Source organism: Aulostomus chinensis, chromosome 6 (genome assembly GCF_037954235.1).
Source record: "Aulostomus chinensis isolate RoL2024-O1b breed Wild chromosome 6, RoL_Achi_v1.0, whole genome shotgun sequence".
Lineage (NCBI taxonomy): Eukaryota > Metazoa > Chordata > Actinopteri > Syngnathiformes > Aulostomidae > Aulostomus > Aulostomus chinensis.
In genome coordinates this window covers 30,181,343-30,208,017 of record NC_141325.1, presented here as the reverse complement: position 1 = coordinate 30,208,017, position 26,675 = coordinate 30,181,343, and the positions used below count along the sequence as shown (strand labels likewise).

The 26,675-nt window shown below is 47.8% G+C and overlaps 1 protein-coding gene across 10 annotated transcripts in view; it reads left to right on the top strand.

The window, feature by feature from the left end:
* Positions 1–26,675, top strand: part of fbrsl1 (fibrosin-like 1) — a 298,276-nt gene that overhangs the window by 258,657 nt on the left and 12,944 nt on the right. For 6 of the 10 annotated variants that reach the window (XM_086207516.1, XM_086207513.1, XM_086207518.1 and 3 more), the window contains 4 exons: positions 3,565–3,613; positions 21,832–22,246; positions 23,057–23,307; positions 26,264–26,514. In XM_086207516.1, coding sequence (XP_086063642.1) covers positions 3,565–3,613; positions 21,832–22,246; positions 23,057–23,307; positions 26,264–26,514 — 966 coding nt within the window. Of the gene's footprint in view, positions 1–3,564; positions 3,614–21,831; positions 22,247–23,056; positions 23,308–25,946; positions 26,108–26,263; positions 26,515–26,675 lie in introns of all 10 variants that reach the window. The other 4 variants (XM_086207520.1, XM_086207519.1, XM_086207512.1 and 1 more) reach the window with 3 other exon arrangements.

Here is a 26,675-nt window from a genome sequence, read left to right as displayed (position 1 = left end):
TGCCTGAAGGTGATTCCGTTGATTATCGTCCTCCCTCGCCGCCTACCTCCCCTCACTTACTCGGCCCCAAAATAAAAGATTTTAAATATCTTTTCAAAAACCAATTGTTGTGTTGATTGTGTTGATTTGCAGCGATGTGGACATGGAATACACGCACAGATGCGCGGTCCTGGTTCTGACCTTCCACCTCACAGTGAATGTCCCTCACTGCTGGAAAGCCCCCCCCCCCCCCCCCCCCATGTTGACTGCCAGTAAGTCTCTGGGGTTAAGGGAACTTTTTCAACTGAACAGCAGTGTAATTTGTAATGTGGCATTCTCTAAATCTGGGAATTATAGTTCAGTGTGTGGCACTTAAAGAGTTAGCACTCTGGTGGTGGCTTTACTGGCCCAGTTCCCCAGCTGCCCCCCCCCCTTTCCTTTTACGCCTGCCGCGGTAACAGGAGGATTTCACAGCTGCTGAGAGCCGGGCCCCGGCTGGGCCCTATGACCTCCTTCTTGCCCCCCTCCTCCCCCAGACCCAGTCACTCTTTTTTCCTCCCTCTCTTCAGCAGTCTCTTTCCTCAGGGAGCTCTTGTGTGGCTCAGAGGAAGCTGAATCATAAAGCATGGCTAATGAATAGAATGGGGAAGGAAAGCTGAGGCCTGCTGACGGCCCTCCAGAGAGGAGGCCAGGCCCCCGAAGCCCCAGGCTCAAATAGCAGACGGCCCCCGCAAAGGTCAGGCTTCCCGCGGCCTGCTCCAAGGGCTTTTGGCTCCCAGGCAATGTGGCTTGAATTTCTCCCATTATTTTTTAAATGGTTAAATTTCCCTGTTTCCTGTTGAAAACCTGCCCTTTGCTCCTGCGACTGAGTCGGTCCCTTTGTCTCTCCTTATATATAGTTCCCCGCTATCTGGTCTTCCCTTCTCTGTTTTTAGAGGCAGCCAGGGTTGCCTCAACAAAGAGAGTGTGAAGAATTTGTTATACATGACCTCTGTACGCCACAACCGCAGGCAGCTCTGACTGCCAGCAGAACAACCCCGTGAAAAAATGTCAACTTGACCAGCAAATCCCTCAAAGATCTAGAAAAACAAGCGCTAGCCAAATCAAGGCTGCGCTCTGACATGCCTTTTAAAGACGTGCTTTTGTAAGGCGGCCTTGTAATTGTGAATTATACAACTGACTCATACAGTCTTGGCAGGTGCAAAACACGGCATTAAAGCCTAAGTAGTGGTTGTTGATGTTCCTTGGACTCCATTTGGAATATAATACGGTTAACTGCACGCTCAGAAGGATCCGAGCAGGGAGACGCAGATCTGGGTTGTCTTGGCACATGGCAAACACAGCTTTTTTGTTCTCTTTCACAGGAACATGTTATGTCTGCTTTGCTCTCTGGATAACTGCTCAGGTCATAACACTTGTTTTAACTGTTACACTGAGTTATAGCATGACCCACCCTTTCTTTCTTTCTTCTTTTTTTGCTTTTGTGACCCTGTGCCACACTAAGCGAGTCCCTGAGCCAGCTCCCGTGTCCATTTGACAAGCTTCATTTCATTCTGAGCCCATATTTTTCTTCCAGGGCCTCCAGGGCCGTGATTCAAGGCTGAGGTTGTGCTGCTGCAATGCTGAGGCTTGGTACTGGAGCGTTTAATGTCGTCCAAAGCTAACAAAGAGCTTGTGTTGTAGGCTGGCGCCCTGGTTCTGGGAGACTGACGGAGGGCAACGGACAAAACTCTTTTTTTTTCTGCTGTAGTCTTTCTCCTTGCACACAGTGAGAGGAAACAGGAAACGTCTTAGTTCAGCTGAGCGTCTGATGTTCCTCTTTCTGTGACTAAAATAATTACCGACCTCGATTGAACTAATCAACTACCTGACTTTCTTTCATAAGTCATCAGTCTCTCCGATGCTGACAGACTGTCGTGTTTGACTTCCCCTGGCAGGTTGTAATATTTCTCCTTCTTTGTCAAGACATACTTTAGCTTCTTATATATTTTCCTGTAGACTCGGCGAGGGCTAATTCATGGCATTCTATCCTCAGTCAGCCGTTATGAACTCAAGATTAAACAGGTTCTGTGGCGCGGTGCTGCTCTGGGTTTGTCTTGTAATATAAGTCCAGTACACAAGCTGGACTGGGCCAGATGGCCGCGGCGTGTTTAGATGACGGAATCAGAGCCTTCGGTCAACAAGAGGCTGAATTCGATTCAGCTGTGTGGAAACACTTTGGTTTCAAAGAGTCCAATGACGAACAACAACAAGCAAACACGATGTGTCCAAAGTCAATGAGTAATCCTGCAGAATTATCCTGATTATGATTATCGTCCTTGACTCAACTGTTTACAGCTGCTTTGTTGCCCTCCGTGAAGGTTTTCTCTGCGTTTCACTTGACTGCTGTGTAAATAAAGCAAATTGTTGCTTTTTTCACGCAGCGTTATTCTTGGTTCTGTTGTGGTTTGCGCTGAGACGAAACATCATGTACAGACAGAAAAACACGGCGGAGAATAGCAACACAGTGGCAGTGAAGGAGAAATTAGGAGGTCTTGGAAAGAAGAGGACGTCCTCAAAACACTGACTGGGATGCCAAGGACAGCCATCTGTGTTTACAGAATCATTTGCTTCCTCTTTTTGTCTCTTGTCTCTCTTGCTCTCACTCTGATTCACTGTTCATTCTTTACATATGTTCCCTTTGTGCCACGTAAAATACGAGCATGGCAGTTAAGGGCACTCGGGCCCTTTGGGTGGAACATATGTTCTAAGCTTTTAACATCTCCGAGGAACCCAGATGAGAGGAGGTGAACCACAGCGAGACTGCGGCTAAATGCAGACCCTTGATGGCTGCCATGATGAACTGGAGAAGATCGTCATTCGTTCTATGATCAGACTTTTTTCAATCAAGTCTTGGATTTATGGTGTTGGTGCTTGCCTGGTCAGTAACACGAATGGTGCGTTTGGTTGAGCTCCAACACAGAGAAGAAAAGGATCGTTTTACACTCGGATGCTTTGCTCGCTCACCTGTCTGACGGAGCCCACCATGTTTCCGCCTGTCACTCACATCAACAAAACCAGTGCCGTTTTTGTCTCAATAAACGCTCTTTGTGTTGAGAGGTAATCTGTTTACCTCCGGTCCGAGCTGGTGCGTTGTCTAGGAGATTGAATGTGTAAAACAGGGATATTGCCTCTAGATTAGAACCACATTATGCACAATTCAAATATATTGCAGGACCAAATGTAATTTTTAAGTGGCAGAATGTACGCAGGAGCATTTGTGCTCTGATGCTGCATAGCTGCCTTTTTGACTTCCTCTGCCGGCTTTGACATCATTTCTTGTGAGGGTTTTCAGGTGGCTCAACAGTGCCACCTAATGTTTCCTCTCAAAGAAGCCAGACAGGGACCATCAGGTGCAGAGGAGAGCTCTCCTCTCTGACAGCTAGACCGATCCTGACCATGTTTGTGGCTGAGAAAGCCTTAAGATCTGCTTATATGAATTACACAGTGATGTGAGCCAGTCTTTTTTTAATAAGATAATTGAGATTTACCTCTGATTAAGCTCAGCCGACAAATCCACTAAAGCGCTGCCTCTTCTCTCTCCAGGTGTCTGATGTAGGATCCGAGAGGCTCTTTTCTCCCACCACACCCAAAGGTAAGAACCTGTTGTTCTTAGCGTTCTTCCTCCAGTCTTTTTTCCTCCAACTGATTCATACACATAACAATAAATAGATTTCATGACTAAGTCGCCCCCCCCTACACACACACACACCTAATCCTGCAGTTCCCATTCAGATTTAAATGTCAGCAGACATAAACAAAGTCTAGCGACTGCATATGCATACCTTTTTGCCGCGGTACTGAGCGGTGTTTCTTCACCGACCCTGCCAAAGGCTTAGCCCTCCTACATATTGGTTCATTAGAGGGGATTTAGAGCCTCCCTGCCACATGCTCCCACAAATGGGAACTTCCCCTCAGGCAATACAAGCTCTCTGACAGCAGGCCGGGGCCATAATGGATGCCAAAGGAAAGGAGAGAAAGAGCTTTGTCAGCCCCCCAAACAACACCAGCTCTGTGTGTGTGTGTCTGTGTGTCTGTGTGTGTCTGTGCGCGTGCACGCTTCTGCATAGTTTCATAAGATTTTGTGCATTTTCACGCAGCAACATACATATTTTGGTGTGTTTGCCACGTCACATGTACGATGTTGGTTGCTCAAGCATCATCTTCACTAATGCTTGCAGAGTCAGAGCAGGGGGAGAGGTTGTGGATACAGGGATGTGGAGGGAGGAGACAGACACCAGCATGCACACCACGTCCCCCCAGGGCGAGACCCTGGAAGCAGAGCCATTAACACAAACAGGGGTGGAGGTGCACAACAGTGTAATATGTGGCCATTTTAGGAGGGTTTTGGGGATATATCTGCAGTACAGCCTGCACAAGTACATGAGCTGGCCTCAGCTGGGCTTTAAGATGTCACCATAATGGACTCGGTGGGGTCAATGCTGTCAGAGATCTGGTGTGGACATTACACTTCAACAGGGTGGGGAATGTGACCCGGGCGGCACGGTGGTGCAGTGGTCAGCACTGTCACCTCTCAAGAAGAAGAAGGTTGTGGGTGGAGCAGTGGTCCTCACTGTGGCCCCCAGCAAGAAGGTTGTGGGTGGAGCCCCTGCTGCAGCACGGGGTCTTTCTGGGTGAGTCTCCATGTTCTCCCTGTTCCTGCTGGGTTCTCTCTGGTACTCCAGCTTCCTCCACAGTCCAAAGACATCAAGAGGGACCAGGTTAATCCAGACTCTAAATTGACCGTAGGCATGGCTGGGAGAGCCAATGGTTGTCTGTCTCTATGTGTTGGCCCTGCCATGGACTGGTGACCTGTCCAGGGGGAAGGCTGCTGGGATAGGCTCCACCCCCACCACCCTCAACAGGAGAAGAGGGAGAGCCTGGATGGAGGGAGGGATGGAACCACCAGGACTCTTCAGAATTCCCCTTCCACCAGCAATGCCAAGGAGTGAAGCATGGACGTAGCAGTTCCATCCTTCTCCCAACTAAACGTCCTTGCCTCTTATTGACTTCCATTCTACTTCTGTGAGAGTTGGACTCCCTCTCACCATCATATGAAGGTGTTGCTTTGTTTTAGCACAGTAGCTTTTTGACTGCTGAATGGAAAATCCTGGCCGACATGGCGGAAAGAAACCAGGCCTGCAGGCTGTGTGATGTAAATGACCTGTGACCACTGTCGACTGCGTGAAACTAGCGCTCACAGTGACAATGACTTCCATTCTTGCGCGGTTTAGAAAACAACTAGACCACGTCCAACCCCATCTATTCTCCAGCGGTTCACTGGACTAGTGCCGCTGTCAGCTGTCAGGTTGTTGACTTATTTTCTCATACAGAACATACCTACATAATCTACTGTGGAGAACTGTCCTTCACCGGGGCCTGGTATTCCAGCAGCCTTCCCGTCAGCTGACAGAGGAAGAAAGCCTAGTGAGTCTTGCTAATGTGCACACAGGGTTGGATTAGGACACTGGAATTACTTCCAGACAATCCAATCAGAGTCTCCCCTGATTGCCATACAGATCTACCAGATCTTGTTTGGGTAATGTAGAAGAAGGGCACCAGATTAGAATTAGGGGTTAGAAGGGATGAGGCAGCGCAGTAATCAGCAGTTTGATGAAGTGATGTGATGATGATGAGGAGGAAGTTATCATGCTACATTGACAGCGCTGCCACCAGCCGCCTCTCATCTCCCTCTCCCATGTTGTTGTAGTGAGCTGTAATGGATTCTAGGACAGTGTTTGTTTTTGGCCTAGACTGTTTTTGTGTGTGTGTGTGTGTGTGTGTGTGTGTGTGTGTGTGTGTGTGTGTGTGTGTGTGTGTGTTTAATCGAGAGCAGCCCACAGGCTGTTTTCCTCTGGTTTAGAATGCAGCGTATGTGTCCCATTACCAGTCTTGCACACGGTCCTGTGGGACCAATGAAAAGCCGTCTTTCCTCTGATCACCAGGCCTGTCAGGCTGTTGGCTGGGAGACACTCAGACAGATGCACGCACACAAACATTATGGCATACATAAATATATAATGCTGTGATGATATTTCTTGCACAGTTTACTAGGTAACGGATTTACTCGAGCCAATTTCGTGCTTTTCAACATTGTGCTCCTCTCTGAACTTTATTTTGGTTTGCAGTTATGGGTACAAAGTCCAAATTGTACATACGAGCCCACAGTCTGTCAGGGTAATGAGAAGGTTGAGGGTTAATAGTGGAGAAGAAAGACCAACATTGTAATCAGTGGAGGCAGAATGCTGTAATTATGCACACTGAACATGGTTTTGGGTAAAACCCAGACACCCTTGCTTTCTTTCTCTCATACTTAGTTTTCGTCATCTCTGCCGTGTTAGTCTGTTGACAACCTGTTATAGAGCACTGATAATAGCACAAGCTAATCGTATCTGAAATAACGCTGCACACACACTGCAATTCTCTCAGGATGTTGTTACCCAAGAGCTCGCACAAGTCCGCCTGAATGTCTGTCTGTGTTGGTGGTGGTGAGGTAGGAAGCAGCAGCAGAGGCCAAGTATTATCTAACCATTATTGGTTTTTGTTTATTTCCTGACTTAAACCTCCTGCAAACTATTGATTTCCTGGAGGATGGCATCTTTAAGTAAACACACTATGAAGCCTTGCTGCTTCTTTTATTGAATTGCGGGTCAGAGTTGACTGTTGTCACTTGCTTGAAGGCGAATGAGAAGCTAAATGTAGCAGGCGAGCGTGTACGGGGCACGTCCGCAGAGGTTACACTTCACTTCTAGACCCAGCATTTCACAATGCCATGCCTATGGAAGTGGTAAGAAGTTATCACCCAGCTGTCAGCAGCTAGAAATATAAGAGGAACACTTGGAATCTTTTGTGACTGTGTTGAATGTTGTATCTGCTTTAGAGGGAAAGTGTATGTAACCTCTTCAACTGCCTCCGTGCGGGCCTGCTGTCCTAGCCATGCGCTACCTGCATAAACCCATGCTGTGTGTGGTCCACCAGACAAACCTAGGGCATCTTGGGATAGCAGGAGAAAGATTGGTAGAAAACCTATTTCTGAAGTGGATTTGTGCCCTTGTAATCCTGATTAATTTTGACCCGTTGTGCTCATTTTAAACAGAGCATTACAGTAAGCGTGAACACAGCAAGCTCTGGGGCGAAACCAGGAGCTTAGCGGCTTTGGGAGGCTTAGCTGCAGATGGCATTTTAAGCCGGACTTAATAAATTGTTTCCATTAAACTTACCGGCCCACACATTCTGGATTAGAAGAGTGGAACAAAGGAAGGAGAGAGCTCGCAGAGGAAGAAGCGAAACAAAACACACAACAGCCATCGTGCACATCTGACTGTGTGTTGACATCTCTCGGAGGCCACATGAAGGGTGAACACGCGGGCAACTGTGGTGAACATGAATGTGAAATGCACTCACTCTTGCTCATCAGGGCTGTCCGACCAATTTGCTTAATTGACATAAAAGTAAACAAACAAAAAAGATGCATAAACCATTTAGCTTGGCGGTGGATTTAGGGCTTATCCTCTAAATGTTTATATATAAACACATTACCAATGCTGTAGCGGAAGGATTTAGGAGCGGCCCATACTCTACGGAGCCTTTTACTCATATATCCATCTCTGCTATTGTGGCAAATCAATTCCTTACGGTCAACCCCGCCTCCCCCGCTTCTATCCCCAGTCCAACTCCGCCATACCTCCTTCCCCCATCGGCTCATGGCTCGCTCCCTAAGCTCTCATTATGTGCTACACAGTCCAGGGTCCCCGTGTCGAATCACTAATCAACCACCCTGTCTGCAGGCCTGCTCCCTCAATAGGTTCTGAGTGGCCTTTGTTCCGCCACTGCTGTTTGCTGCATGTCAATAAAGGAGCTACGGCCCCCCTCCACCTCCTCCGCCTATTCCTCCGATACCTGGGCCAGCAACAGCTACCAGCCTGCTCCTGCAGAGCTCGTTCCAGTGAAATGAAACAGTCTCACCTGCTGGATTGTGAATGCCAGAGCAGGGAGGAAGGATGGGGATTGGAGAGGGTGCAGCAAGGTCAGGGGCAGGTGGATTGGGGGCAGCTGGGCATATTGAAGTAGATGAGAGAGCATGTTTGTATTCGTGTGGGCAGCCGTCCTCTGGCCAGGTCAGTGTAATGTATCGCTAACCTCGGTGGCCAGCCTCACTGTTTGCAGCCTCTCACCCATTAAATAATGAATGGAGGTTGACCCTCTGACCAACTAATCAGCTTTTCGCCAGTGAATCAGAATAGAGTGGAGGTAGATGTAGAGTGTGTCTGGCTGGCAGGCTGGCGAGCAGCAGTCAGATGACTGGAGGGCAGACATGTTGTTGGGCAAACAAAAGGGCTGGAGAAGCTTCACACAGTCCGATTAGCGAGTGCTGAAAGTGAAAGTGGCCATCACTGCGGTGGAATCTGCGCCCGGTGAATGTTTCAGGTCCAGCTTACGCGCCTTTGTTGACGGGTGTGGTTTTGACAATTTGATATTTAGGTGTAAGAGAGAAGCTGATCTCCCTGTAACAGCACTGGGTTTGTTGCCCTTTGAGCCTCACGGGTCACTGAAACAACAAACATCAGAGGCAGATATAATGAATATTGGCCCACTCCTGTGGCAAGTGGATTAGGACTTGCTGAAAATGTAACGCTGACATACACTGACAAAGACCTGTCACCATGACGACGAACATGGTAGCATATTATTTTTGAACCAAGTGAGAAAGAGCTACGTATTTTTGCTAGTTTTCTATGGATACTTAACTCTCTGGCGGAGGAGGAGCTATGAATTCAAAGTCATGCTTTTGTCTTCATGCAGACTTGAGGTGGTGTCTTTTCACCGGGCTGCTGTCAAAAACTGCTAAAATACAATTGTATTTATATCAGTCTGACACTTATGGTGAGACAGAATCATGTAAGTATCCTCATGGTGAGATAGAGATTTGTTTAAGAGAATATAATCATGTTTCAACAAATCTTAACTTCCTGGCAGAAATCAGGACAAGACAAAATACCACATAATAAGATGCATTTATTTATTGATCTTTGGATTTTTACTATTCACAGGGATTGCCTAGCATGCTAGCTGGGTGATTTGTTTTTGGAGAAAGGGACTGATATTTATGCTCCTTTTATTGATAGAGCTAATGCTGTTTGTGCAGCCATGCCTGTCAGAGATGAAAATAAATAGGGGGTGCTTGGCGCAGATAAGACACGTGTTTAATTATTAATTGAGCCATTACTGACAGAGATTGCCTTTTTTGATTTAAAGCGGGGGGGCATGCTTCAGGGACAGAAAAAGCAATTACAGAATTCCCAGCTTGCACCACTGCTGGCCATCGTTTCTTCGTACGCTGCAAGAGACGAGTGAAAGGAGACAAAACTCCCAAACAGACTCACACACACATTCTTTAACACAACTGTGCTCCATAAATTATTGTAAACCTTCCTGAATATTTATAGAGGTTTAAACCACAATTACATTATCATGTACGATAGGTGGAGTGAAGGCGAGTCACAGGGACCCAGTCACATTCACCAAAATCCCTCTCAGCCCAGTCACCTGAAATGCTGACTGGAGGGAATTTTGTATCCATCCACCTGTTTTCAAAGGCAGGCTTGATTTTTTTTTTTTTTTTTTATGCACAGCAATTATCTGGCTTGTAAAGTCTCTGCTGCTCTGCCATGCTATCCCCATGTGCACTCCGTGGCCTCCTTAGAGCAACTATTATGTCCATTAAAAAGTGTCTTCTCTGCGCAGAGAGCCCAGGGGGCATGAAATATTAACAGGCTCAGAGTACTGGGTCACTGCTGGAAGAGCGTCAATCCTGAAACAAAAACTCTGCAAGACTATTTGTCTCTCTTGTCTGTGTTAGCAAGTACAAGCCAGGAAGCGCGACACCTGTCAGTTAGCCCCATCAGCCCCTGACGTCGGCTTGTGCCGGCCGTGGGTGGTGATCAGCTTTTGTGACAGAAATGGGCAAGACATGGAGGGCGGTGTGGTTACGCGCCACTGTGTGTCCGTGTGTTCATTGACTGGAAATGGATCCAGTTTGAGCCGTGGAGAGGAAGCGATTGTAAAATCACTGAAGGCCACGAGGGAGTTTCAGCATCAGTTGTGGGGGGGTATAACCAGCTTTTTGGCTGTTGCACTGTTTACAGCGCCAGAGATGTCTGAGCTGCTGATGCTATCTTAGTGTTTTAAGCAGAAGACTTCACAGTATAACGTCAGAAAAGTCTACTGAATCACACTGAGGCCTCAGAGCAATTTCCTGCACACAACATAGGTCAGAACTCCCCGGAGACCTGGCTGTCTCTTCGGTTCAGGTTAAAAGATAAAGTGTCAGCATGCCAATCTGGCCCTTCACCTTCCACACCTCGGCTGTGTAAATGTGTTGCCATCCGCAGTGTTGCACACCAAAGCAGAGAAAAGGCACATGGTTATTTACTGTGGCTGTGACCCAAAGATGCCACCCACAAGTCAGCTGTGCAGCCATCAGCTGTCACTCAAAGGTTACAGTCCAGTCCACTCTCATGCCAGGGCGTCACTTTGTCAGCCTTGGTGTGGAACATCTATGCACCCTTAGGTGTGAGTACAAGACACTCTGACCTTATGGCTCTCCATAGTTAACTGCCTTTCTCCTGCCAGCAGTTTAACTTCGAAAGCCCTCAGGGTGCTGAAGGATCACCCAAAAAGACCCAGGATAAAAAGAGACCACATGTGATGGAGAAACCACAGATCAAACAGGTTCTATCAAGCTGTTAGGTACCCAAAGTGTTTGAGCTTTTGTGCTGTATTTCTAGAGTGGATCCGTAGGGCTTTATGGGCTAACACAAGTCACTTCGGCTTTTAACTCTACACTAGCCAGACACCCATCCCTCCACCCATCCCTCCATCCATCCATCCATCCATGTTCCCCCTCTTCTCCTGTTGAGGGTGGTGGGGGTGGAGCCTATCCCAGCAGCCTTCCCCCTGGACAGGTCACCAGTCCATGGCAGGGCCAACACATAGAGACAGACAACCATTGGCTCTCCCAGCCACGCCTACGGTCAATTTAGAGTCTGGATTAACCTGGTCCCTCTTGATGTCTTTGGACTGTGGAGGAAGCTGAAGTACCAGAGAGAACCCAGCAGGAACAGGGAGAACATGGAGACTCACCCAGAAAGACCCCGTGCTGCAGCCGGGGCTCCACCCACAACCTTCTTGATGGGGGGCCACAGGGAGGACCACTGCTCCACTGCCTCTAGCCAGACAAACATATTGAATGTCCAAACTTCAACCAACAACAACAAAGACCTGCCACTGGTGCTGAGGTTTGAGCTCTTACACTTTTAAAAGGTTTTTGTCACCTAACTGTTTGTTGTAGAGGCCTGTGCTGGTACTGCATCTTCAAACAGGCGTGTAACCTCAATAAGGCAAACATTACATTGACACAGTGCCCTCTAGTGGACCAGCAGATCTACTACAGGTGTTGGGTCGAGGAATGATTTGAGACAATGAGTTCTTTGGGCATCAGAGAGAAAGGAGGAGCCAGGAAATATTTCAGCCAATGAAATCCTGTTGACAGTGAGCTTGTGGTTGTACTGCTGAGTTCTAGTTCACTTCTTGGTACTCCAAAGTCTGAAGCAAACTGATGCTTCACCAGTGAGCCAGGAACTAAAGGGCTCCTGTCAACCAAGTGCCATTTGCTAAAAACTGGTGTAGGCTTCCTGTTTTTCGGCTTGTGGGAGGAGATTAAGGGAAGAATTTAGAAAGGATAACTCTTGAGAGCAGTAGCTCTCATCACATCATCTGTCTAATCCTAATCCTCCACCTCCAATAGACACAGCCAGCTGCAGTGTGGAAGGCTTTTTCATTGTTTACTTGGGAGAATACATGACCAGCGTCTTATCACCACTGTCAGGCCTGAAATGTAAAGCGTGTTGCCTGTGATCACTTACAGGTTTTCTTGTCTTTAATCCCTCATTCCCAGCAGCCCCACTCTGCCAGAGAGAGTGGGGGGGTTTTCTTCCTCCCGTCATTTGTTTGAAGACTCGAGTTTCCCACTATCTGTGTTTTAAGCTCATCTGTGTTGAGTGGTGCAGGGCCAATGTTGTTTGCAGATGAGGCTGTATTGCTCATTGACATAGCCAGATGGTAGGCGATTGTGGCCAAACACAACGCTTGGATAATGTACAATCACTGGCAAGGGGACAGTCGTTAGCCGAGATGGATATTACAAACATGCTTGTAATGGATTGGACATGTTGGGACGCAGTTCACACAGACTTATAAAGATGAGAAAACCATCGCCAGGAACAGAACGGATGTAAAATGCTTCGGATTCCATGACGGACCAGGACATCCACGCATCAGAAGAATGTGCCAGAGAGGATTCTGGGGAAAAGGGAGTTGAGCCCAAGAAACTAGATCCTGACCCAAACAGAAATATCAGTCTGCCGTATAAAGTATTTTCCAAGTATTTCCAGATGGGTGGTCGTCTCCTGCTGCTTGCTCAGTGTTCCTGAGTGCCATACCTTTCCAGTGGTAACATATAAGCATCCATGTTTCTGTCAGTGGCTCATCAGAGACACTCTGTCTAGAAGCAGTACCGCAGGCTTGGACTAGTACAGTATGTTTGACAGAAGGCTGGGTTTGGACAGGTTTGCTACAGAGTCTAGCTATTAGCCCTGAACTCAACACATGGTGAAAGCCGTAACCTGACACGCACTGCTGAAAAAGAGCTTGTGTTTGGTCCCGTGTTTCACTGGGCGTGAGCGGCATTAATCGTCCCAGTGTTTCTTAACAGGCAGGCGGTAATTCGCTCAGACACTGGGGCCTGCATTTTGGCCATTTTAGGGGAAGGTTAAAAAAAGAGAACATGCACAGTGTGGCCTCCTACAGTATTCAAACGCTCATCTGTTTGGCTGTTGTTTTTGGCTACCAGTGAATTCCCTGCAGTGGGACCTGGTGGTGGGGCCCCTAATGGCCTCGGACTAACTGTAATACCCCATTCAGCAGAGCATGGGTTCCAACCTCCCTGGCTGTTGGGTTAGTGCTGCTGTGTTGAGCTGCAGGATGGGGATTTCGAGGCTATTTGCTTTGGGAAGCAGAGAGAAAGATTGCTGCAATGCCTCCTGGCCCGTGTGTATACAGAATGCTAGCAGCAGTATCTATCTATCTATCCATTATTGCTACTCGCTTCGTTTTCATTTTACCACTCCAGAAAGCATCAAAGCTTTTATGTTTTTGTGTCTTTTGAGAAAATCCTAAACCTTTGCCGAAAACAAGGTACTGTCCAGTTACTGTCAAGTACAGGCTAAAAATATCAGGCTGATATCAACCAACAAAAGACCACATCTGTTGAAGTCTAACAGTGACAAATCGCATCAGAATCATGGCTCCTTGTGTTTCTGGAAAAGATCAATATACGGCTGTTGCTATCACTAATGATACGGGTATCGACTCATCAGCTGTTAAGAGCAGGGTGTGCGCTGAAGAGCCCTGGGTTCCTTATCAGCTGCAGCACACTGCATTTGTTGCTGCCTTGGCCCAGCACTGACCTAATCCTGGGAGCAGGTGCCACTGGAGCTGCAGAAGTGGGGACATGTTTTTCAGGGAGGATGAGCCATCTGGGTCTCGATACTTTATGGTGCTTAAAACACACTCTCAAGTGTAACACTCCCAACACTTACCTTTTAGCAGCACACAATAATCTAAGAACTGGCTGCTAAACGGAGAGGGGAGGCTTTCAGGCGAATTTACAGGGTTTGATGTGGTGTGGAGCCTCCGCTTCGACACGGATTCATGAGTCAGACACACTTGGCGGTTTGAATTTGATTCCTCTTACTCCTCCAGTGTTGTCATCTGCAGTCTGAAATATGTCAAGCGTGTGTTTGTTGCATCTTTCTTTTTTTTCTTCGGTGCCAGCCTGCCTTGCTTGACACTTTTCTAGGGCCTCATGTTGTAGTTTTTTTCCTATGTGGTGTGTTTCATCTCACAAACGATTTGGCTCATTTTGGAGGCCAATTTTAGTGCTGTTTCACCGTGCATCTCCTCTTAGCGCATTCGCACATTTCCTCCAACTGACACACTGCCTTCACACTGCAAACAAATCAATTCTTCACTTGCCACGCTCGGAACGCCATAGTGAAATGTGGCCTTGAAAATGTTGCGGCTGTTGTGAGTGCTGCACTATGGCTGGAGGAGACCCGGCCTGATTCTACTACTTCTGTGCGTATTTGTGTTTGAAGCTTTAGAGGAGCAGTTGGTGGTGTTTGAATGTTAGCAGCAGCCCCTCAGGTCGGGGTCCGGGCCTTGTCTCCATTCGTTTACCTGACTCAACAGCGTGCCCTCTGCTCCCTCTACACTCTCCTCTGCCATATTAACTAACCTCTCCTGCCCTCCTCCTCCTCTTGTCTGGGTCACTTCATTCGTCTTTCTCTGTCTCGCTCCCTCTCCAATCAGGAATGATGAATTGGGTGCGAGAAAGGACAGCAAATGTTGATGCACTTTCCAATTGTGTCTTTGCATGCTGTGGTGGAGACCATGGAGGTTGGAAGAGCAGCTCTGTGGAGCTGTTTATTTCCTTTTCAAGCTAACCTGTGTAGGAGAGCTATCTGAAACATCTCAACTTCGACCCTCGAAATGTGTCATGTGTCTCGACATGTAATTCATCACCCAGCAAAAAAAAAGACCTTTTTTTTTTTTTTTAACTTTGGAATATGTCTAGCTCTAACTGCTGAGGAAGAAAAGGCGTGTAGCTCATGAGAACGCAGCTCGTTTGGCATGCAGCCATTCGCTGTGAAAATGGCAGCTCTTGTCTCGTCTTCAACAGCTGCTGGGTCTCCATCTGTAAGCCTAATTACCCAGCAGCACCCTCGGAGCAGCTCAGTGGCAGGATCCTCCTATAGAGCGAGCATTGATTACATCGCTGCGTCTATACTGGACAGTGTTTCCCTGGAGGCCTGCAGACATGTGAAACTTAAGCCAGGGAACTTTAATACACCCTGGGGTGTTATCTTTAGACCAAGATCGCACCCTTCCGAGTCTGTCCGGCCAGTGAGGGAAATGTCTCCTACTTGCCAGGTCACTTCGATGTATGGAACAGAGAGAAGGCATGTGAATTGCACCAACTGCATTCCATTTTTGATACAATTACATTTAAAGTAATACTTGTTGGTACAATGATTATGACTGTGTGGCATTTGTTTGTTTCCCTGTCAGCAGGAACACAACTATGACAAAGTGGGTCAAGGAAAGTCCATCTGGAGGCAACAGGAAATGCCTCACGTTTTTACGCTCCGATGTCGTCCTCCTAGCGGGTCGACCAGATACATCACAAATGTGGTCAGAACCACCTGATGAACTTGGTGGTGTGAAGAATAAGCTATTTTTCATTAAACGGCGTTGATGTGACGGGGTGGCCATTTTGGATTTTTGGAAACCAAGCTTTTACTCCAAACTTCATGTTTGATGAGAGCGGCAGACTGAACACAATTACAAGCTGTACTTGTCATAACTATAGTGCCACCTACTGGTTACGGGGAGGAAGCCCGATGGACGACTGATTGCATTCTAATTTAATGTCAATTCACCATCAAATTTCAACTTGGTTTTGATACAGTGAGGTCAGTTATCAGGCAGAATTCCTGTTTTATGTCATTAGAATTCCAGAATCTTTTGAGTTGGATTGTTGGTGGGACAAAATCAGCCTTTCAGGGAAGCCATCTTGAACCCTGTGAACTTGCATTGAGTGCATCTGCTCTGGTGACACTGTTCTTTGTGTAGTGTTTTAGTGTTGCTGTTAGCTGATGCTGTGGTTGCACTGGTTGCAGGGGAATTCCTCCAGCATGCAGTAGCGTCCGTGCTCTTTGATCAACAGAGCAGCAAGTCTGTAACAACAGAACACTTCGACATGGAAACATGAAAAGAAGAAGAAATATGTCGGTTGACTGATGAACTCTCCCTGCCTTTGCCGATGAAGACATATTTGTTTTTAGCTACCAACATTGTTAAAATACCTCGGCAGCTGTCTCCACAATTTCGGCTGTCAGAGGGTATTTGACATGAAAATGGCTTCTTCTTTTTTCTCTCTCTCTCTTTTTTTTTTTTTTTTTAGCATGAAGCAGGTGAGCGGCTCAGGCGGCATCCTAAGCTAAACCACAGATTGTTACACTCATCCTAACCAACCCTGTAAACACTTGGGGATATATGATATGTCGGCATAGATGTTTGTCCTACCCCTTTCATGCGTGCGCTAAATTGCAATGGCTGCATGTGTCAAAACAGTGAATGAAGTATGGAGAACGGTTTGAGCTGTCAGCCTCCAATTGTTGCTTTGCTTTCAGACTGGGGAGTGAAAATGGAGCTGTGGGAGGAAAAGAAAAACATGCAGGCTCTTTCAGCCCACTGTCATGCCACTTAGGATTTGTTGAAGGATTTTCACCCAGCCATTTCCCTTCCATTGAAAAGTAATCAGTACAGCTCTGAAAGATAATATTATATCCACTTAAAGGCATGTGGGCTTCTTGCATGTTCATACATGAGACAAAAGCTGGAAAGCAGTGTCTCTGTTTGCACTGCTGTGCACTCACCCTCTCCATTTCTGCTCAGACTTGTAGGCAAATGCTGCCCTTCTTTGTGTCTCTCTCATTTCATTCTTTCTTTCTCTCCCTGTCGTTCCTACATTCTTTACATCCGTTCTCTGGGGATTGCGAGCCAGCTGGTGGGCTAATAGAGGATACTTTCCTGTGGGGGACCAAACTGATACTGTTCAGGCGTTATGCGAGCTTAAGTAAAGCTGACACGCTGCTCACAACTACAGCCCACACTGAGCTCTGCAGCAACCCGTGGAGAGACTCTGAAAAGGTCTTAATGGTATGGGAGACACAGGGAGGCTGCCACTGTCCTCCCACCGCTGCGCTATGATATGGAAGGCAGGAGTTAAGTCCTTTATTAGAAGTGGCAGGCATTCTCTCCAGTCACCTCGATAATTGCAGCGCCACGTCCATTGGCGTAATCAATTGAGACAGCTGCCGCTGCGGTGTTCAAGTCCATTGGGCAGGCGTGTCATGCTAATTAATGAAATGATAAGGCTAGTGCTCGCAGCATTGAACAAATAACTCCTGAAGGCTCCCCTTCCTTTCAACACCAAATTCATCTTTAAAGTTCAGAGGGGACCCCCTCTCTCCCTGCCTGTTAGCTGTCTGTCCGCAGTGGCCTCAGGTCAAGAGAGGTCACCGGGGTCAGCGATGGGTCACTGACAGCGAAAAGGGTCAGATTCCATGCTGGCAGGGTGGGCCGTGACAGAGGAGCCATTAGACTTTTCTGTTGAAAGTTTGAAGATGTCCAGCCTTTTATTTAGGAGAGCCCAGTAGCACTGACCTTAGACGACCCGGCTGTGTTCATAAGAAGCTGAGACTGATGGCTGTCCCTGACGTCGCGAGGGTGGGGGGCCTTGGCAGAGATTGGGGGATGAGTGGGAAGTGTGTAGAGGTTGTTCCCTCCTCTGCAACATAATATTCAGGTTTAACATTGTGTATGAAGTATTTGACATGCCGTGGTTCTGGCAGTAACCCCCCAGACCTCTGTCGGTCTCTCCTTGCTGACAAGAACACGAGCTCCTCACCACTCGCCCCCCACCACTCGCCCCCCACCCACAGCACTGGCACCAGCACAATGAGAGGTGAATGGCATATGTGTCTTGCACCATATGGCTGCAGTTTGAATTGGGATCTGATATGAGCCTGAAAACGGATTCATCCCAGCTTGAGCTGCCAGCTCTCTGAAATGAACATTAGGTTCTCAATTTATGCCTGGGCTTTCACTGTAAACGTGTTAGAGCTTAACACCCATCCCCGCTCCGCCGTCATCCTCTCCTTTTGTCAGCTGCAGCGAGAAGACAGAGAAATAATTGAAACGTGCCAGCTGTCCCCACTCTTTTGCCATCTTGGCCAGCTTCCTCCTCGTCCACTCCCCCATTAAACATCTCTGAGTGATTTGCAGAAACGTTGCCTTGGCTCCACTCATCACCAGCTTGGAGATGCTCGAGGCAGATTAAATAGTGTGAGGGAAAGCAATCCATTGCAAATTTCTCTTATGATTTTATTATTAGCGCAACGATTTAACGCTGCTCAGCCCTTCTGTTCCTCTCGTACTAAAATCATTTTGTCAAAATCACCCCGCCTTTTTTATAACTGAATACCTCATGGCAATGAAGTGTTGATTAGCAAGACTGCTGTTTCCTGCCTTCTGCCAGTATCTGTTATAGCCATCTTCCACAGTCACTAACTCGTGAGCAAAGCCTTGGCTCCGTGCAGATTGCTTGTCTGGAAAGAAACCAAATCATTGTGAGCTCATCCGTCAAGAGCAGCAGAATATTCTGTCAAGCAGAGCCAGCAGGAGACGGATCAAGGCGGCATGCGTTGTCACACACCTTCTGCATCCTCCAACATCTTTCAGCAGATTCCGGCTTTATTTGACTATCTGTCTGTTCATCTCCTTATTTTAGTGCGCAGGATGTTTATTCTATGGAAAAGGCATGTAGGGAGTGAACCTCAGTGTTTGCCTGCTAAATGCGAGCACCGCTAAGCTTCTCTTAGCCCTCGCCCCCTCCCCTCGTCACAGGAAGAATTTGCATAACCCTGTATCTTATCTGAAACAACCATTTGCATACAGGTTCTATTTCCCTGGTTGTTGTATATACTGGCTTTGGTGTCAGTAGCAGGCAGGTAATTTATGGAGCTCGCTTATTTGCATGCGCAGCATTCGTTTGTGAGTTTTCGTTGGAGGCCAAATGAGAATAGTCGCCAGGGGCCCTTATCTCATTAACAAGGTTGCTGGGTCCATTTTGCAGGTTGCCAGGTGTGATAGAAATAAAGCCGTCGAAAAAAAATAGCTTCAGAGGGAAGGCTTTTCAAAAGCAACAGTTTTGCAGTTCAAGCCTGTGACAGTGCAGCGTTGCCCTTCAGGGCATCTCCCTTTTGTTCTTGTCGTGTCAACAGAGCACGCGTCAGAGTGATCGAGTGGTCAAAGCAGCGCCCCGTCATCCTCCGTGATGACAACCAGCCCGTCCTAGTCCAAGCCTTTCTAGGTTTGTCCAAGCCAGGCTGGACCATCTGGTTGTGTAAAGACCACATTGGACTAGATCGGTGCCAGCTCTCCAGATGTTCCACCGGGACAAAGAGGGTCACGAGTGAAGGATATCGAAAGCAGGAACAGCTGTGTAGCGAGACTGTTCACCCCAGATTCCCCGCTGGACACATCAGTCATCACCAGCGAGTCCCACTGGCCTGTTGTGTGTCTGCTACTTTGGTCCCCTCCTCCCCTTCAACCCCGGATGGCCACAAACTCAGGCACGTGCAGGCAGGCCCAGGCTCAATTCCCCTGAGTAAGCAGCCCCAGCAACATCTATAAAAAGATCAATACTGGGATGAGATGTCATCTGGTGAGCAGACTTGCCAACACCCCCCTAGGGGAATGTCCCTGTCCCCCCAGTGCACGAACCCAGCTAACGGAAGGGGTGGGGGTGGGGAGCAACCCTCCACCACTGGGCCATCCTCCAACCTGCCTGACTCACTTACACCATCTGCTCAGGTTTGCAGGGCACGGCTTCAAAACAGCAGACACACGTATGGCGTTTGATTCACACGCCTGCCTGTGGCGGGCCCACTGTTCTCCTCGCCGTGCGACTGCAGGAGGAGTGTGATCCGTGTCCTGAGGAAAAGAAGAACAGAGCGACGGCAGATCTGGCGATGTGTTGAGACGCTCGACGCTGTGACAGTTGCTAGGTCTTGTGGTGCCTTTTGTTGGAAAGCAGCAGCGATTTGACTCCCTATGGTCTTCAGGCGATGCGTGTCAGTCATCTTGTTATTGTGTATTAACTCAAAATGGCTGCTGCTGGAACCACCATTAATCTCTCATTACTCTTGACAGCCTAAATGTGCTGGAGTACCTGCACTTACACAGCTGGAATGTTCCCGTTCACAGAAGAACTGGTGGAAACCGTAAACCCCTTTCATATTTTTACTTCACTACAGTTAAGCGCTTGGCTGTCCGCATTTATCGGAAAATGTATTTTTGTTTGTCCTCTGTTGCCTTTGTGTGTGTGTGTGTGTGTGTGTGTGTGTGTGTGTGTGTGTGTGTGTGTGTGTGTGTGTGTGTGTGTGTGTGTGTGTGCAGAGTAATGAGGGATAGCTTGAGTTGGTAGTGCCCTGCCTCCATTAGATCCCATTAGAATCATCATTAAGATAACCTGGCGCTCACTGTGGCCCCGGCTGCTCAGCATTAGTATTAGAAACCTCTCTCTCTGTCTCCTAGTGGTCTAACTGAGACTTCCTTCACCATCACCCGCCTCGCATTGTGTCTGGGAGAACAGGTTGCCACGGCAACATCACCCAGCGGCGACATTTTGACTGTGGATATTTGCTTCTTCGCCCCTGTTTGTCTGCCATTCTCTCTATCTCTCTATCTCAGCCTGCAGTTTTTTCCTCTTTTCTCTGGCTGGAACAAGAGCTTGACAGTTTAATCCAAATCCCAGACCCCAATAAATCCGGAGGTCCATATACGCCTGGACCCAGGAATTCATTTGAAAATCGTCACACCTTAGCCAGCCCCAGTTCTCCTGTAAATCGCAAGGAGCCGGGGTGGGGCGGGGTGGGGGCGGGGGGCAAATAAAAAAATAAAAGCTCTGCCCTGCTTTTTTATGAGTCTATTTATGGGTGTTAGGATCTTTGAAAGATTAAGCAGGCTGTTAATAGGGACTGGATATTCCATTAGTGGGCTGCATGTCGAGTTCTCGCTGGCTTGACAGCAGCTCCCGGCGCTTCTCATTTTTGTTACTGTTGAGGCTGCCCGTGGAGCTTTTTTAATTGAGGCGCTAGAAAGCCTTGTGAGTGAAGGAGCGCTGCATCTTAGCTGTAGATTAGAGCTGCTTAGAGAGCCTCATTTCAGCCGAGCTGTCTCCTCTCTTCCTCTAGCTGTCTCTTTTCATGTGTGAACTCTTTCCTTTCTCAGATTTTGTTCCGTGCATTTGATGTTCCTGTGCTTAAAACAAATTCCACCAGCGCCGGCTTTGATGAGCTCAGAAGTTGCTGCGGTGTTGCAGTTGTAGCACCACCGTCTCTCCTCAAACCTATTTTGCTTTTCTTTTAACTGTGAGAGACGTAGAAGATCGCCAAATGTCTTATCTCTTTCATTAAGATTCATAAGTGCTTAGCGAATGTTTGTGTGTGAACGGTGTAGAGATACTGCCTTTTCTGACGCTTTCATTTTCCTGCTACAACAGCAGATAATTACAGTATTCAACTGTAACAGCCTAAGTGTGAAAAGTCGTGCGGTGGAATGCTGATTGTCAAGGCTTCTTGAATGTTAAAAAGACCACTGATGAACGGTGAAGACAAAGTGGAGCAGATTTCAGAGTGCTCGGCTGTGGTTTCCTAAATCCCCTGAAAGATCAGGAGCGGAGGACCGAGAGGCCAGATAAGGGCCAGCCATGTCTCCTCACAGCACAATTGAAACATAATTATTTCATGCCAGATTGTGTGCTCAGCAAAGCCCTGAATAGGAGCCGACATTTAACTTTAATTAGCTGTGATTTATTCATACTGACTGGATCGCGAGAAGAAATGGGATCATCTGATTATAGTCAAGCATGAAAATGACCTGATTAAACACTTAACGGAACCTAAGGAGAGGGAAACAAGAGGAAGCTGGGGTAGGAGACACTGAGGTGACGTTACAGAGCAGGAGAGGGAGCCAGTGTGGCTCCCCAGCCCATCGAACCGATGTCTTTAGCACTTAAAGCTCGACAAAGTCTCCTCTTACAGTTTGCTGTCTGTCTCCCTTCAGGTGTGCCAGCGAATGAGAGTCCCGAGTCAAAGACTTGTAGCTCAGCCAAGGTGTCCGGGCTCCAGCGCAGCCAGGAGCAGAGCAACAGCGAGGTGCCCTTTGCACCTCCCCTGCCCAGTCCCACCCCAGCCTCAGCGCCTACGGGCTCCCCAGCCCCCGCTGCTGCTGCGGCCCCCCCAGAGCCTCCCAGGTCTTGCCTCCCCACCCCGCCACCCCTCAGTGTCAAGAAGGAGCAGCAGCTTCCACCCCCTGTCCCCTCCCCTTCCCTGTTGAGGGCACCGCCCCAGCCCCACCCTCCTCACCCACACTCCCACCAGGAGCCCTGTGTTCATCCGCCCCCACAGCACCACAGCCGGCCAGTCATCAGCCACCAGGTGCATCACCCGCTGCAGTACAACAGCCTCCACGACATCAGGTGGGTCGGTACGGATGTACGAGGGAGACGTTCACACACCCGGAGCCACGCTGCAACAGTTTTGATTCCGTCTCGTCAAGACCTCAGTAACTCAGTACGCGTTCTAGCGTGGCGGCTACGTGTGTGACTCTCCCTCTTCAAGCTTGCTCAGCAGCTCTTTCTTCATCGAGAATGTCTGGCAACTAAAATCAGCTGTGAAAACAATGACTGAATGTCTGCTTTAACCGTAACACTCTCAAACTGGAACTCAAACATTCAGCAGCATTTCAACCTCAGAATAAATCAATACCAAGGAGAAATTCAGTATCCAAGGAGTTGTCTCCACTTTCACCACTTCACCTTCTGTACCAGGTCAGGATGTTCCGACTCCGTAATGTCTTCCCGCCAGCCGAGTGGAGAGAGCAGTGAAATAAACCACAGCAATTTCCAAATTGATATCATGTAGTTCAGTACAACAAGATATTGTAGGATTCGATAACCCACACAATATTGACTTTTTTCATGTGTGCATGGATTTTTCTCTGCCACACCAACATGCAATAACCAGCTGTCAGATTTACTGTCTTTCATTGAACTTTTCCAGTTTCACTGCTCAGATTCTTCCTTCACTCGTGTGTGAGAGACTTTATTAGAAAGTCACTCTTGTGCTGTCAAAGACAAGTGTCAGACCAACAGCATTATCAGCACAGTCGCACGAAGCTCACGACACAGCCAGACTTCAGCACGTGTACGTGGAGGTATGACGTGTGTCCCGTTACTTCATGAAGACAGTGACTGTATTTGTTCCTTTGTCTCCTCCTTCATCCTCAGCAGCAGTCCAGTTCTTCCGAAGCATCACTTACCCCCACCCCACCACCACCACCTCAGCGGGCTCCCCTCCTCAGCCCCCGCCTTGCCTCTGTCCATAGCCAACCTCTCTACCTCGCACTATTCCTCCCTACGGAGCCCGGCCCATCGCCATCCGGCCATGTTTGCAACCCCAGCCACACTGCCGCCACCACCGACCTTACCGACCAACAGTTTAGTGGTGCCCGGGCACCCTGCTGGCACCCCCTACCCAGGTAACGCTGCACCCCCCACACGCCGGGTCAGGAGCAGACGCAAACCTCTGACTGTGTCTGATTACACTGATTATTTTCACCAGATAATTTCACAGCTACATGGTTGCAGGTTTACTGTTAATATTATATTGTGAGGTGATTAAATGGTTAATTAGATTTACCTTGAGGCTCCAGTTCTCGTGATGCTAACTGGAGCGTGGGATGAAAGTCTGTAGGAACAAGTTGCACCATCAGGAGTGGCTTTCATGTCAAGTCAAGTCAGTTTTATTTGTCTCGCGCCAAATCACAGCAGAAGTTCTCTCATGACACTTTACAAGTAGAGCAGGTCAGCACCGCCGTGCTTAGAACTTTTTTCAAGACAGTCTTGACAAATGAAAACACTTTTTCTAGCATAAATTGACCAACATTTGACTCTGAACAAACCGCCCTGCAGACACCCAACGTCCAGGTCACCGCTGCTGAACTTCCTGTGTTTGCTGTTTTCGGCGTGATGACATTTAATCTTTAAAACCCGTGTCACCTTGTTTAGCTGCTTGTTAGCAACCGCCATCTTTAGGACACTTAAAACCTGAATGAGGAAATGAACAAGTTTGCTATTTACTCTTACTGTATGGCGTTAAAAGCACATACTTCATTTCCTGTCTTGAACAGGAATACCGTTCCAAAACCCCACATTCAACAACGCCAACTTATTTCTAGGTTTTAAGGCCCATTGCTGCTCCGCTCTATTCATTTCCTTATTGACAGTTCGCTGTTAACAGAACGGGCTGCTGTATAAGTTGATATTCCAGGTCATTTACATTCCATAAAATAAGCTTTGTGTCTGTCGATAAAAGAGCCCTTAGAAGTATTCTTTCAAATCCACTTATTTCACTTTACTGCAGGTGGCTTTCAGAGTCAGGACGCAGAGTGAATAGTAAACTATCCACTGGTTTCACTTCAGTTCCTCTCTAAAACGGAGGTATATTCCTTTACTCTTCTAGTCATACACACACACACACACACACACACACACACACATATATATATATATGTGTGTGTGTGTGTGTGTGTGTGTGTGTGTGTATATCAGGGATGTGTCCAGATAGAGACGCAGCATCACATATGTCAAATAACCTCATTAAAAAGGCATTAATGTTTTCTCAACAGCAACAGAACTCCCATTTTTAGATTATTGAACGACCGAAAGCGTTTCCACCGTGTCGTACCAGTCCAACCAGAGGCACCACGCATCAGCGATGAAACCGTGGTACTTCTCATTCCCTGTACGTGGCTGTTGGTCAGCTTTTACTGGCAACCAACCAGAGGAATGTCTGCGCCTCCTCAGCTGAGCTCAGCGGGTTCACGGGTGCTTTTAATCAAGTAGTTGAGTCAGAAATAGAAGAGGTGAGTAGAGCCGACGAGAGCCGGCACCACGCGGTGGGAAAGCGGCTGAGTCTGGAGAGATGGTTAGAGCTATACTGTGGCGTCGTGAAGATCAGACGAGGGAAGATAATGTGAATTAACCATCGTCAGTCCCATGAGGTTGAAGTTCCTGGTGTGAACAGCAGCGAATGCGAAGCAGGAATAGAAGTTCAATAAACAATAAATCAGTAAGAATTCAATAAACAGTAAGAACAATACAATCATTGATATATGAAAACAACAACAATATGGACACGTAAAACAGGGACAATACATACAAAGAAAGAAAGAGATGAAGAGATCAATTTTAAATGAAGTGAAATGCTTTACTGCCATCGACGCGACAAAGTTTCCCCTCCCTGATGTTCCCACTCGTGTTTGCTGTGATCCCGCCCCCTTCACATGGCGCCATGTGATTGGTGGAGTGTATTTTGTAGACGTCAGATCCAGTCAGGGATTTGTGCTGACCAGGAATTGTTGCTAGCTAAGATGTGAGTTGCTAACCTAGCAGAGATGGTAGGATTAGCGTGGCTCTCCAACAGTGGAGGAATACTTCGTGCTACAAAACTTCTCAAAGACATAATGTGCATATTTGTATTAACACAGTTACATGATGAATTTAACTGTTAGAATGTTAATATGCTGTGATTGTGCTGACAATTTCCTACCTTTACTGTGTCAAAACACAGGAAATGCCATGAATATTTCCTGAAGTCCCTGCTGCGTACCAATGGGGTCGTGTTCACCTTGATCACCATAGAAACGCCACTTTTTCATGGTGTTTCACATGGTAACCAGAAATTTTCAGAACAATCTAGAGTCTCATGTCCCATACATGAGTTCATTTGAAGGCAGCACGCGCCCCCACCGCGCTCCAAATCAAATCGAGGCCTCGCTGGTGGACCATCTGGTTTTTAGTAGCCTTCAAATGTTCGTGATGAGGCTACTGATGGTGGGATTGTAACCATCTCTGGAAAATGTCAGCCAGCAACTGGACAGTCATCACAGCTGGAGACATCTTGAAGTAGAGATGATGTGTGTGTCGATCTGATCATTTGTGCAACCCTTTCCTCAAAATCGCGCTGCAGTAGCAGGAACCAAATGTCTCCAGTGATGATGAGTGTCTCCAAGCAGCGTATGTAAGAGATACACCAGTTGTGCTTTGACTTTCTTCTGGAAGTCAAGAGTGTGTGTGTTTTCTGCTGGGATGACTCTTGGTTCTCTCTTGTCTTTAGATACCAGCCTGTTGATATCATTCAACCAGCCTATCATGTATTGCCAGCCTCATTCGGGGATTCTGATTGGCACATTGTCACAGGCAACTCTCTTACCACCACCAATGAGTCCCCACGTAGAAAACCCTCACAGCATGAGCTGGAGAAACAGAGAATGCCAGGTGACTATTTTCTCTTCTCTTCTACCCTTGTTGTGAAGACTGACTGGGCGCTCGTGCCTTTTTTTTTTCTTGTGTCCTCCCCCTTCCCTCCCCCCGCCCCTTTTTTCTTTCCTTTTTTTTTTTTTTTTTGGTTTTCCTCGCTCTCCTTTCTTACAGAGCATGACCTCCTGAGGCAGGAGCTGAACAACCGCTTCCTGGTTCAGAGTTCAGAGCGGGGCCGGGGGCCGTCCGCCTCGCCGCTGGCCCCCGTGTCGCTCCTGAGGGCCGAGTTTCACCAACACCAGCACATGCACCAGCACCAACACACCCACCAGCACACCTTCACGCCCTTCCCCGCCAGTCTGCCCCCGGCCGCCATCCTCACCCCGCCCACCGCACCTCCCATGGTGCGTACCCAAGCCAGAAATGTGAGGATAAGTAAAAAAAAAAAAATTGAAAAAATTGAAAAAAAGTTCCCGTAACACCCACCCACCTGTCACTCCTCCCAATCTCGTCTTCAAACAACTCCCCCCCTTTTTCTTTCCTTTTCCCCCAAAAGTCGCCAGACATGTTCCGTGGCTGAAGGAGC